Here is a 14177-nt window from a genome sequence, read left to right on the forward strand (position 1 = left end):
TATCTTACTCATATTAAATACACACACACATAATTCATAGGGAAAAACAATCTACAAGAATATACTCCATACCTTTGCTGGCATTGAGAGAGAATTTCACATTTCACTTTTTCCTCTCCTGGGCTGTTCAAATTTGTACCAGCAGTATATAGTATCTTCATAATTAGGTAAAAAAATACAAAAAATGTTAGATGAACATTCAATAGATCTCAGAGGCCTAGGACCTGATAAAGAATAAATTTGGCCTAATAAAACTTATTAGCGGGGCGCCTGGGTGGCTCAGTTGGTTAAGCGACTGCCTTCGGCTCAGGTCATGATCCTGGAGTCCCTGGATCGAGTCCCACATCGGGCTCCCTGCTCAGCAGGGAGCCTGCTTCTCCCTCTGACCCTCCCCCTCTCATGTGCTCTCTCTCTCTCTCTCATTCGCTCTGTCTCAAATAAATAAATAAAATCTTTAAAAAAAAAAAACTTATTAGCTAAATCCCCTTACTTTAATGACTTATTTATGAATGAAAAACCTTCCACGAAAAAAACTTCATGAATAAAATTAAAAAGCAACTGACAAGTGCTTAAAATATTTGTAACATACACCAAGACAAATAATTATACCCTTAAAGGCTTTTATAAATCAACTTAATTTAATACTAATATTCCAGTAGGAAAAAAAAATGGGCAAAGTACATAAACAGTCAAATATGTTCAAAAGATATATTAAAATGCCCAGTAAAAATGAAAGAGAAAAAAGTTCACTTTCCCAGAAATTCAAAGATACGCAGATTCAGGCAACAATAAAATGCCATTTTTTCACCTCTCAAGTGGCAAACATTATTTTAACTTATCTCGTTCCACTGTTACAAGTTTGGTGAGAAAGATATGCTCCCAAAAAGTGTTAAGTGATACATCCTTTCTGGAACGATCAGCAATACAGATCAAGAGCTTTAAAATGTTCCTTTCTCTTAATCCTGTAATTCCATATTTGTGATCTTTTTTTTTAAAGATTTATTTATTTATTTTTGAGAGAGTACACAGGTGGAGGGAGAGGGAGAGGGAAGGAATCTCAAGCAGACTCCCCACTGAGCAAGGAGGCTGATGTGGGGGCTCGATCCTGGGACCCTGAGATCATGGCCTGAGCTAAATTCAAGAGTCGGACCCTCAACTGACTGAGACACCCAGGTGCCCCTGTGATCATTTCTTCAGGATGAACTCAAAGATATGATCAATAAGTTAACTATAAAGACGCTCACCACAACACTGTTTAAATGGGAAAATGCTGGAGGAAAAACATTTTACTATAACATGTTATAATCTTTCAAAGTCATGATTCCGTAGCTAAGATAATTTTAGGGAAGCCCACAAAATGCGTATTTGAATGCCATGTCTGTGTAAAACCACACACACACACACACACACACACACACAAGTATACATGTGTGAGAGAGAAAAGAATGCACAGGGAAGCGCTTACATGGAAAAAGTCTAAAAGATTGAGCACTAAACTATAGTGATGGTTATTTAAGTGGGGAAGTAATTATATGGGACTCTTCCTTTCTACATTATGATATATATAATTTTTTAATTTTTTGGCAGCAAGCATGTTTCAGTTTTGTAATAAGACAAAACAAAACAACGTTAGAAGTTAGCTTTGAACATTATTAATGACATGAGGCAAATTCATTTAAAAAGACTAAATGAAGAAAGCAGAATATGAAACTGTATACAGGTCCAATTTTGCTTTTAAAAATGTTTACACATATACATACAGGTGAAAAAAGCTACACAACACCAATATGTAAACAGGGATGAAGTCCGGGCAGTATGGTGACTGGAATTTTATGTTTCTTCCTTACAGTTCCCAAATTTTATACACTGAAAACCATCCCCAGTAAGTCTTAGAATCAAAGAGTTAGTAAAGTTAAATCTTTTTGTTGCAGGCCACTAAGGTCTCAGAAGTGCTCACTGGCCTCCTCAGTCTTTAAGAAACAGTATGGCTGACAACATTAGGACCACACTCAGCCTCAGAACACCTTCAGAAAGAGTTCTGTGCTTTTTGAGACTCTATGTTCCATTCAAGGGACTAAGATGACATAACACTCGGAAATGTCTGAGAACAATGGCACTAGAATTTTAAAAATCTTAAGAAAAATATCTGGGAAAGGGAATGATTTAAATGAAGGTTAAATTACAATTCTCATTTATAATCATAATTTAAATGAGGGTTAAATCTTAAGCAATGTACGGAACAATGACTACAGGTGATAACATTGTATTGTATACCTGAAATTTGTTGAGAGTAGATCTTAAATGTTTTCACCAAACATACACACACAAAGATAACTAAGTGAGATGATGGATAAGGTTAATTCACTTAATTTCACTAATCATTTCACAACATGTACATGTAACAAAACACCACATACAACATAAATATATAAAGTTTTTGTCAATTATATCTCAATAACGCTAGTAAAAATAAACTAAATAAGGGGTGCCTGGCTGGCTCAGTCAGAAGAGTATGCAACTCTTGATCTCAGGGTTGTGACTTTAAGCCCCACATCAGATACAGAGATTACTAAAAAAAATAAATTTTAAAAAATAAAAATAAACACTATAATATTCGACTTAAAAATAAATTTAAAGCAATTTTTTAATTTAAGAAAAAAAAAAAAATTGAAGTTTACCAGAGTTCCAAAAGGCACACTGCAGAAATGCTGGAGTAAATTATTTACAAGATATTCTTTTTTTTTTTTCTTAAGATTTTATTTATTTGTCAGAGAGAGAGAGAGAGAGAGCACACACAAGCAGGGGGAGCGGTAGGCAGAAGGAGAAGCAGGCTCCCAACCAAGCAAGGAGCCTGATGTGGGGCTCGATCTCAGGACCCTGGGATCATGACCTGAGCCAAAGGCAGACGCTTAACTGAGCCACCCAGGCATCCTTTTTTTTTTTTTTTTTTTAGGAGAGGGAGAGCAAGAGAGCGAGGGGAGGGGCAGAGAGAAATTTTTTTTTTTTTTAGATTTTATTTACTTATTTGACAGAGAGAGACACAACGAGAGAGGGAACACAAGCAGGGGGAGTGGGAGAGGGAGAAGCAGGCTTCCTGAGAAGCAGGGAGCCCAATACAGGGCTCGATCCCAGGACCTCGGGATCATGATCTGAGCCAAAGGCAGACGCTTAACGACTGAGCCACTCAGGCGCCCCGGCAGAGAGAATCTTAAACAGGTTCCACGCCCAGCACAAATCCTGACATGGGATTGATCTTACAACCCTGAGACCGTGACCTGAGCCAAAATCAAGAGTCTGACATTTAACCGACTGAGCTACCCAGGCACTCCAACAAGATATTCTTTATCAGGTTGTACTTACTAAATTCCATAGAAATGCATTTTTAACATAGTTTGATTTAAGGTAGGCTCCATCTTCATTAAAACAACTGACACTGAGACAACTTGAGAATGGAAGAAGGAAGATAATTTGACTACTAAGGGAAGAAAAGGGAAAAAGAAGAAAATGCAAATAACTATAGTGTGTTAGCTATGACAAAAAGATCCTAATTAGGACATAAAATATCCCTACTGAAAGCAAAACTGGATCTTGGTTCCGACTTAGAACACAGAGGGAGACTCGGGGGGTTGAAAAGAATGTGGCAGAACACAGGAGTAAGCACCTGCAGCAGTTGCAAGGCAAGGAAGGAAAAGCAACAGGCATGCAGTTTCCAAGCACTGGGAAACCAGCTCCACTGCTAAGCTGAGCTATTATATTCGTCACTAGACTGCGACTATCTCAGTGGTCAGGAGAGAGAAATGGAAATAAACTTCCTTAAGTCTGAGAAGCAGTAGTGTGCATTCATTCAGAACATAGACAATGGACCCAGATTGTCTAGGTTCAAATTCTAATTGTGCTTCTTACCAGCTATGTGATCTTGGTGAAGCTACTTAAATGTCTGTGCCTAAGCTTTCTCATCTGCAAACTGGGGAGAATGATCCCAATACCTCCTTGTTCTGAGAATTAAATGAGTTAATATATATAAACTGCTTAGAACAGAACCTAGTAGTAACTGTCACATAAGCAATGGGTTACATAAGTAAAACTTAGTTACAGTGTGACAGAAGTAAAACTAACAATAACTCACACTTATTGATTGAAAATTTTTAAGAAAACATGTAGTGCATAGAATCCTCATTTAGATTGTGATTCCTTCTCCCAGATATTTTTCCTAAGGCTTAGAAGTTATATTGCCATTGCTTAAAGGGAGAAGGGAATAAATTTACATCAACTTTGGAAGTAGGCAAACCTGGATTCAAATCCTAGCTCTTCCGCGTACTAGCTACATGATTTTGGACAAATTATACTCTGAGCTTCAAAATATTCATTTGTGGCAAAAACAGAATAGTAATACCTAGCATTACTCTGAAAATTAAATGTAATAACTTAAGTAAAGCAATCTTTTCTCCCTTAAATTGCTGGTGAAGTTATACGTACCGTCCTCTGGGGTTGGAATTTGGCAGTATGTGTCAAAAGTTATAAGATAATACTCTTTATTTACTCTTCTTCCACTTCGAGAAGCATCTGAAAATTAAGATGCTCTAAGCAACACTATAATAGGAAAAGGGAAAAAAAAAAGGAGAAAAGCACCAACCTAATTCTCTAAGAATAGCATGCTTGGGAAATGCTTATGATAAAGGAGAGAAAAGCAGGATACACACATAGTCAATGTGAATGCTTTTTAAAAGTCTTTTATGTGAAATAAAGGCAAGTTACAAAACAGTATTTGAGTGTGATAAATTTATTTTTAATTATTTGGATTTTCATTTTTGCACTAGAAAAAATATGAATATAAACACCAAGAGGTCAATAAATGCTATTTTTATTTCTTTCCACTACTTTTCCATATTTTGGAATTTTCTTTAATGAATTCTATTCATTTTATCATAATAAAATCAGTTCATTTAAAACAAGAACATAGGGGCGCCTGGGTGGCTCAGTTGGTTAAGCGACTGCCTTCGGCTCAGGTCATGATCCTGGAGTCCCGGGATCGAGTCCCGCATCGGGCTCCCTGCTCAGCAGGGAGTCTGCTTCTCCCTCTCCCACTCCCCGTTTGTGTTCCCTCTCTGGCTGTGTCTTTCTCTGTCAAATAAATAAATAAAATCTTTAAAAATAAATAAATAAATAAATAAAACAAGAACATAAATGTGTTGGGGGAAAAAAGATGAAGAAAATTAACTGAAATACTAACAGTGTTTTTTTTCTATCTTTCAAACTTTCTATAATGCAATTAATTACTTTTAGACTGAAAAAGGAACACTATTTTTAAAAGCTTTCTCCCTAGGAAACAGTACGGAGGTTCCTTATAAAGTCAAAAAAGAACTACCCTATGACCCAGCAACTGCACTACTAGGTGTTTATCCAAAGGATACAAAAACATAGTGATTCAAAGGGGCACATGCACCCCGATGTTTATAGCAGCAACGTCCACAATAGCCTAACTATGGAAAGAGCCCAGATGTCCATTGACTGATGAATGGATAAAGAAGATGTGGTATATACCTACAATGGAATATTACTCAGCCATCAAAAAGAATGAAATTTTGCCATTTGCAACAACGCGGATGGAACTAGAGGGTATTATGCTAAGTCAAATAAGTCAGAGAAAGAGACAAATATGATTTCACTCATATGTGGAATTTAAGAAACAGAACAGATGAACACAGGGAAGGGAAGGAAAAATAAAATAAGATAAAAACAAAGGGAGGCAAACCGTAAGAGACTCAAATACAGAGGACAAAGTGAGGGTTGCTGGAGGGGTGGTAGGAGGGAGGATGGGCTAAATGGGTGATGGGCATTAAGGAGGGCACTTGTTGGGATGAGCACTGGTTGTCATATATAAATGATCAATGACTGAATTCTACTCTGAAACTAATACTACAATACTAGTAAAGAGTGTATTCCTTGAGAATTTCAAGGATATACTCCTCTAAAACTTAAGAAAATGTAGGAAAGGGGCTCCTGAGTGGCTCAGTCGGTTAAGCATCTGCCTTCAGCTCAGGTCATGATCCCAGGGTCCTGGGATCGAGCCCCACATCGGGCTCCTGGCTCAGCAAGGAGCCTGCTTCTCCCTCTCCCTCTGCCTCTGTCCCTGCTCATGCTCTCTCTCTGTATCTGTATCTGTGTCTCAAATGAATAAATAAAATCTTTAAAAAAAAAAAAAGAAAGAAAATGTAGGAAAATACGTAGGAAATAGCTTATCCCCAAGAGTCGGGCATTAAAGGCAACTGTGCAGGGCAACCCAGGCCTGATGAGTTAATCCTTTACTGCAACAGAGAATGAAATTAGAGCAGAAATATATAAATCCTAAAGTCACCTTTAAAGAGGCCAGTCAAATGAATCTTGGCCCCCAAAATAGAAACCCAGCTAAAACAACGGTAATAAAATTAGAGTTCCCACTAAGGTACCAAATACAAGGGCTGCTGCATACCAAAAGGAGGTTCTACACCAAAATGCAGAATTTACAAAGACAATCTAGTTTCAGTCCCATAACTCTTAACCTCCTCTCAGCTCGATTATGAATATAAGAAGAGTGAGTGGAACAGCAAGAGTTCTCTACTGAACCGAGAAAATTAGGAAAAAGTTTTGTGGAGTGGGCATCCAAGTGCTGTGAGTACAACCACATCCTCACATCAAGCTGAGTCAGGGGCTCAACGGGCCTAATTCAGTGAGCCAAGTATTTGACTCCTGTGGTGGGGGGTACAGTGGGTTTCCACCTTGGGAAACCTAAAGAGTGTAAGAAGGAGAAGCCGTGTTGATGCCAGGGCTCAAAACACACAACCAAGGCAAAGAATCAGCAATCCCAGCAGAGCAGAGGTGGGCCACAGGTACGAGCCAGCAGTGGGGTCATCTCTGGCTCAGTCCGATGGTGCCCTTAAGCAAGCCAAAAGGACTCCAGAAGGAGGAAATTGTAGGTGGAGCTAAGTTCCAAGGAATGAAGGGTCACCCATAAAGCCCATCAAAGTAAAGATGAATCCCCCCAAGTCAGGAGAGTAGCAGGCAAGGGAGTCTCACACGAACCTAAAGAGCCCCAAGGAGAGGCAGCTTTAACCATGTACCAGGCTGAGAGCCACATAAGAACTATCCTAGTTCCTCACCCTTCCTCCTCCCACTCCACCTAATCTAGAACCTAAGAAGGTCAGAAACAGAAAATCTGAGAGACAGAGGGAACACAAAAAGAGCAGAAGCCAATCACACCCCTTTCTCTCACAGCAAGTGGTTGTCAAGTCCAAGTCTTCACTGGGAGAAAGAGGAAGAAAAAGTCTTACCTTTAAATGAAGACTGAAGTGTTGATTCAAATACTCAACTGCATATTTTTATTTTTATTTTTTTTAAAGTAGGCTCCATGTCCAACATGGGGCTTGAACTCATGACCCTGAGATCAAGAGTCGCATGCTCTACCAACTGAACCAACCAGGTGCCCCTAAATGCATATTTTTAATTTTAAATTGAGCCTATATTTTGTGACTTCTATTCCCTAAGATTATCACCACTTGAATGTACCTTTCATTTTTTATTTACTACTGAATTCCAAGCACTTAGAAGAGGGGCTGGCTCACCAGAGTGCTCATTAAATAGCTGTTGAATCAATAACATGAAGAGTGAATAAAAAGACCTAAGTCTGATTCCTTTTCACAAAGGCAAAAAGCTTTCCAAGCTGAGTACATTTTAAAGAGATGGTGAGAGACAAAAATATCTGATCATCTCCTACAAGTTTTGTATTTAACACACTGAATACATAACTAAACAAAGAATATGTCAGTAACAACACAGCTTGGTACTTCCTAAGAGCACAAAAACAGCTGTAGTGGTAAATTTTTGAGGTGTCCATTTCAACATCATGCAGGGGACAGAGTATGCAGACTGTGAATGACCCCACCAGTCCTTACGGCTCGCCCACCTCTAAAGTGAGATGAATGTCCTTACTGCAGGCTAACACCATGCACTGGCCCTTGGATGCATCTAACTTCCCTAACTACATCTGACTCCAGGCTCCCTAACTGGTTTTGAATCAAAACCAGTTTCACTGGTTCCAGTTCAGCTCAAAACTTTATTTCCCACGCTAATAAATTTGCACTGGTTTCCATCTCAGTGCTGTGTGAATTTTAGTTAGCAAAACACCCAAGCACCTGAGTCTTCAAAGGGTCTGACTCAGCTATGTCTTCCCCAGATTCCCTTCCCACTGCATGTCCCTTCCCACTGCACTCTCATTATTTGTACTGTCTACCTCTGGTTCACTCCTTATCTCCACAAAGCAGGTTTTAGCCTTAATGCGCCACTGAAACTGCTCTCCTTACTGTAACCATAACCCACTATCGCCAAATCCAGTAAAACTCTAAGGATATGAGAGAAACCACGTAGATGTGGTCAGGGGCTATGAAGAGAACCCGGTGAGCATGGGATTTAAACATAAAAGTCAAGGAGTAAAGAATTTTAGAAGGAAATGTTCATCAAGGCCAATGCAAGAGAACATTCCACTAAGACAAGGACTGAGAAGCATCCGGTAGATTTGCTGGTGTGGAAGTCCCTGGTCACCTGGTCCAGAGTAGTTTTCGTGGTTTCGTGGCATGGGGGGGTAGATTCAGGCTGCAGTGGGTGGAGTACAGAGCCGTGCCAGCAGGCAACCATCAAAGAAGAGCTGATGAACTGCAGAGGGCTAAAGAGTGCAGGGAGGTGGGAGAGAAAATAAAGTGAAGATCCTCTTTCAAGGACTGAGGCTAGGAAAAAGAAAGTCCGCAGCTGGGAAAGTATAGGACAGGGTCAACAGACGGGCTATGCTTCTGTATCTTTGAGAACACACTCAGAAGGGTCCAGTTAAAAATACCTAACCCTAGTCCAGGAGCTTTACACACCCTAACCCTTAATCTTCACAACAGCTCAACAAAATAGATAATATTCTCCCCTTTCCACAGGTAAGGGATCTGAAGTACTCTGGGAGTCTCTGAAAAGCCCACTACAGCATTAACAGGAGAAAGCACCAGATTTAACCATGTGCCAGGCTCATCTTCTAAAAGGAGAGAATGAAGAAGTGGTGTTAGAAAAGGCAATAGAAATGGGGCGCCTGGGTGGCTCAGTTGGTTAAGCAACTGCCTTCGGCTCAGGTCATGATCCTGGAGTCCCGGGATCGAGTCCCGCATCGGGCTCCCTGCTCGGCGGGGAGTCTGCTTCTCCCTCTGACCCTCCTCCCTCTCATGCTCTCTGTCTCTCATTCTCTCTGTCTCAAATAAATAAATAAAATCTTTAAAAAAAAAAAAAAAAGAAAAGAAAAGGCAATAGAGAATGAGTTAAGAAGAGATGGAGGGTGGGCTTCAGCTAGAAGAATGCTTCATTCTTTTAGCTTGGGGAAAAGAGAAAGGAACAAAGTTTGTATGCCTGACCAACTCTTACTCATCCCTCAAAACCCAGCTCAAGTATCACCTACAATGGGAAGTCATTGACAACTGCTAACGTGTGGCTATAAACAGTGACAGACCTTATCGTGGGGGTGCATTAGCAGTGAGATGGGCCGAGACCAGGACTAGTCTCGAGGATAGGGATGAAAGGGGGAAGAGCACAGGGAGATGACTGCATCCAAGGACTCAGCTCAGATTAGGCGTCGCACCTGAACACGAGGTTGGGTTTTTTCAGATGACTAACGGGACAGGTGTACCAGGTCTCTGAGCATCTCGATGAGAATGCAACTCCAGTAATTAACTGTGGGTTCCAGACCTGATATGGAAGACGCCAAAAATGGGCTGTAAACTGGAGACAAGAGGAATGGAGAGTATGGCGATCAGAGTCACTGTGGTGAGAGAGAGTGAAGAGCTCAAGAGTTTATTTACAACAAAAGAGGGCAAATCAAATTGAACTGGGGGAATAAGACAGGTTTCTCCCAAGGAAACACCCATCTCTGCCTACTCTGCTCTCTCCCCCTTCCCTACCATCCCTCAGCTACTAAATTGACTGAGCCTCTGTCCTAGCCTCCTAACTCTACTCACTGCTCCGGGTGTCCTCACTCTTTCCATGGCAGAGCTCCCACCTAACTACCCACATCCAGTCCAGCTCCCTCTCTCCATATGCACCCCCGGGTACCTCTGTACACTACAGAACCCTCCACATTAAATGCGGCCACTGCTGAACTCATCTTTCCACAAAACGAGCTCCCCCTTTTCCACATCCCCTACCTTAGTGAATGGTAACACCATCTATCTACCTAGAGCCACCTTCAACTCCTCTTTATCCCCCAAATCCAACAAGTTTTATTGACACAACGTACCTACTCACACATCTTCAGAATCCTTCTTCTCTATCCTGTTCATTCTCACTGCTACTACCTAAGCTGGAGCCTTCAGCATCTCCTGTTGGACTCTATTCACTCTGCTCCTTCTGCTGGCCATCCTTTTGTTTTGATCTAAATCTCTCTGCTCCTTAGAATCTCCTGGGAATGCTTTAAAAATTCAAGTTTCTGATGCCCACATCAGCCCTTCTCAATCTGTCTCTCTGGGGATGGGATCCAGGAATATGGACATTCAGAGAGCTCCATGGTTGATTTTTTTTTTTTTTTTTTTTTTTTTTTTTTTTTTTTTTGCAGCCAGGACTCAGGCAGCATTTGGAAAACACTGCTCCCATCACCAACAATAACCTCCCACCTTCCTTCCCCCAGCAACGTGAAGCATTCCCAAGTAGTGCTCTAGATCATCACCTCCTTCCGCTTCTCTGGACTTTGTCTATCATTCATTCCTATCTGTGTTCCTGAAGAGGAGGGAACCATTCCTCTACCTTCTTCCCTAGCTCCTCTTCTCCCTCTTCAGGCAGATGATTTCAGCACACACCTCTTAAACTGCTCAGTCCAGCCATAACCAACAATCCTCTAATTTACTACCTCCTGCCTCTTTGCCAGGCCTGCCCAGGCTCTGTCCCTCTTTGAGGCCCTCTCCCCACTCGCATGCCTGACAAACTCTTACTTATCCCTCAAAAATCAGCTCAAATATCACCTACAGTAACAACTGTGCCTCTCCCTTCACCAGCCCACCCCCTTCAATAAACCCACAGCACCAAGTAGACAAGTTGTTTCATTTCTTTTTTAAAATACTCTCCCACTAGACAATGAACTCCTTGAGGGTGGGAACTAAGCCTGGAATACATTAGACATGCAATTAACGTTGGTTAAGTCTATTGTTGCACAGTGAATATACTGTTAAGTGACTAAGTAATGGGAAAACTTATTAAGTATAATAAGTGATACATCTATTAATTAACACATAATTAAGTGATGCACTGGTCTATAAGCAATCTAAAATGAGTCTGGAACATGTTTCCTATGCACTTTTATCGAGTCATAATTACATGACTAGATAGACAGCAATACAGTTTCAAAGACATAGTCACAAACGCCCTACCCTTGATTTAATGCCCTGGAAGCCCCAGCTTTCTTTAGTACTTTGAAAATGCCCTGTTGTGCCTGTTTAGTCTTTGTGCTTGCTGTTCCCTTTCTGCAAAATGCACATTTTTCAACAAATTCTGACGTGGGTGGCTCCTTCACACCATTTGGGTCTCAGCTCAAATGTCACGTTTCCATATATCTTCCCTGACCACACTTGCTGAAGCAGGCATCCACCATAACCTCAATCTCCATGCCATTATACTCGTATTGTCTTCGTGACACTTATCACTATGGGAAATCACACTGTTTGTTAACTTATTGGATGTTGGTCTCCTTTACGCAGTTTACCTCTTCATCCTCTGTACACAAACAGTGTGTGGCTCACATGGGTACCCCATAGACACTTGTTGAATAAATAACTGAGAGGAAGGCAAATGTAACACTAAAACACCATTATCTACCAGTCACATAACGAGGGACATTTGCAGGTGGTAGGAAATGGCAGGGACTTTTTCCCTTGAAAAGAGTATTAGCTCATCATCCATGGGGTCATGGGTAGGCAGATTATTCTTCCTCAGGATATTTACTCAAGATCAGAACTTTGACTTACCAAAGAGCTACACAACTTGCTAAACAAAATCACTTCCCTCTCAGTGGATAACCTTGCAAGGAAAAATTTTAAAGCAGATGACTGCTCACACCCAGTCTTGCCAAAGACCAGTCCTGGAAAAACTGCCCGACGTCCACTAAAGTACTGCAAACACAAGGGACCAAGACTTGTTCAACATTGTCATCCCAGCAACTAGCACAGTTTCTAGCCCACAACAGATGCTCAAAATGTTTGTTAAATGAGCACATAAGACATGGCCTTCTGAGGAATGGCCATCCCATCAAGTCTTACCCTGAGGATACATTTATTTTAGAAACAGGGCAAGACAACTGAGGAGAAGCCTTGGCCTATGCCTCTCCCTGGGCAGGAGTTTCGTTCCTAGGATTCGGTACTCATCAACCCTGTGCCTTAGGTAATCAAGTATGACCTTCCCCAGTGTCACCATGTATCAAAGCTGAATAAACTCTGCCAACACAATGACTACTACAGTAACCAGTAACCCAGTATAGTAACCTTTTTTATTTTTTTGTGTATTTTGGTCAGCAAGAATAGCTCCGAAGGTTGAAATAACTAAAATTGAAGATTCTACCATTAATTTTATATCCACCAGTGGAGGGCTCACTGTGTGATCCCAAGAAAATCACACCACCTTCTTGACCAGCAGTATTAACAGTCCTTTATCCAATGGGTAGTTTGGGGAAGATTAACCAGCCAGTAGTTGTAACCTACTCTGAGGCTGACGAGTACCATAAGTTGAATTAATTATGAAACAAGGGAAATCATAAATATTCAACCCACTCCAAAACCTGAGAGTGAGGAAAATTTAAAATGATGCCTGTGGCGCTGATATTTTCAGCCTAAGACCTGTATTCTCAGAAAAGATTTCTAACAGTAAAAACAGATCTCTAGTATTTGGAAATGTCAACTGCTTCCATACCCAGTCATGAAGCGAGATATGAAGTCCTAACAGAGACAAGCAATTGCAAATTACACTTGTTCAAACAGTTCGTGTTGCTGTACCAGTATTTAATCTCAGTGCTGTTTACTTAACACACAAGCCACCTTACCAAGAGTCAACTAAACAATTTCAGGGAAAAAAATAAAATGGTTTAAAAGGCTATATATACTTCTTTGCCCTCTGCTGACCACCACTGATGTTCAAGTGAAAGATCACAGCAACATCCAGCAGCAATGTCCGCACTTTGCTGCCAAATGACTTAACTTCCTTCCACTTTAATGTACTTTAATCAGTTTTTATTTGTCTAAAAACTCTTAAGGGAGACCGAGGAAGAAAGAAATCTAAGTAAACCTGAGGGGTTAGCTCCTGAGACAGCGGTTGGAAATTTGCATCTGGGGGAGAGCCAGTTCGGTCCCTCTGTAGCCTAAATGGAGCAAGGTGACTGGGAAGGGGGCAGGCTTCCAGCATCTGCTCCACCAGGACAGCCTCTTCTTCAGCCTGGCACACGCGCCGCTCAGCGCAAGGGGTCGAGTCCGGAGAACACCAGGACACCCAGCCCGACCCTAACTGTCCAGCCCACCTGCAGCAGCCCCTGGAACACGAGCATCGCACCTGGGGTTCATAGGTGGGGGCCGGGGCTGACGGCGAGACTCAGTCCCCACTGGCCCCTTCAGGCTGAGGTGGGGGCGGTGCCTGCTGCCCCTCCCGGGAAGGAACCCCTAAGGTTCGGGCGCGGGGATGGAGGGTCGGCCCCCAAACCTCCTGCAACCCCGAGGGTCCCCGCTGCCCCCAGGCTTCTCAAGGAGGTGCCCAGGGTGGCGCGTAGGGAACAGCCAGGATGGCGGCAGCCGGTACTCACAAAGCCCACTGGAGCCGGTGCTGGTGAACATGGTCCCGCCGGACCCGGAGCCCCCAAGGGGGGACAGGGGGAGGGGAAGTGGAGGTGGAGGGACCCGGCGACCGCGCAGGCGCACTCCCGGCGTGGCAGCGAACCCGGCAACTGGAGTCCACTCCAGGGGCTGCCTGCGAGCGGCGCATGCGCGGACCGTGGGCCGCGCCGCTCCGCCCGCCCCCTCCCTTCCTGCCTGGGAAGGGAAGTCGGTCCGCAGTCGGAGGGATCCGTCTGTCCGGGTTTTCCCGACTGCCGCGGGTCCCCTTTAGAAAAGCAATGGGATGGGGCGCCTGGGTGGCTCGGATGGTTAGGCGTC

General features: G+C 42.4%; 1 protein-coding gene across 1 annotated transcript in view; it reads right to left on the reverse strand.

The window, feature by feature from the left end:
• The window catches only part of UBAC2 (UBA domain containing 2), a 177584-nt gene extending 163610 nt beyond the window's left edge, over positions 1 to 13974 (reverse strand). Inside the window, exon 1 of the mRNA XM_044913525.1 lies at positions 13829 to 13974. Within this exon, the coding sequence (XP_044769460.1) occupies positions 13829 to 13859 (31 nt within the window). The 5' untranslated portion in view covers positions 13860 to 13974. The remainder of the gene's footprint in view (positions 1 to 13828) is intronic.
• Positions 13975 to 14177: the final 203 nt, after the last annotated feature.

This window comes from Neomonachus schauinslandi, chromosome 3 (assembly GCF_002201575.2).
Source record: "Neomonachus schauinslandi chromosome 3, ASM220157v2, whole genome shotgun sequence".
Lineage (NCBI taxonomy): Eukaryota > Metazoa > Chordata > Mammalia > Carnivora > Phocidae > Neomonachus > Neomonachus schauinslandi.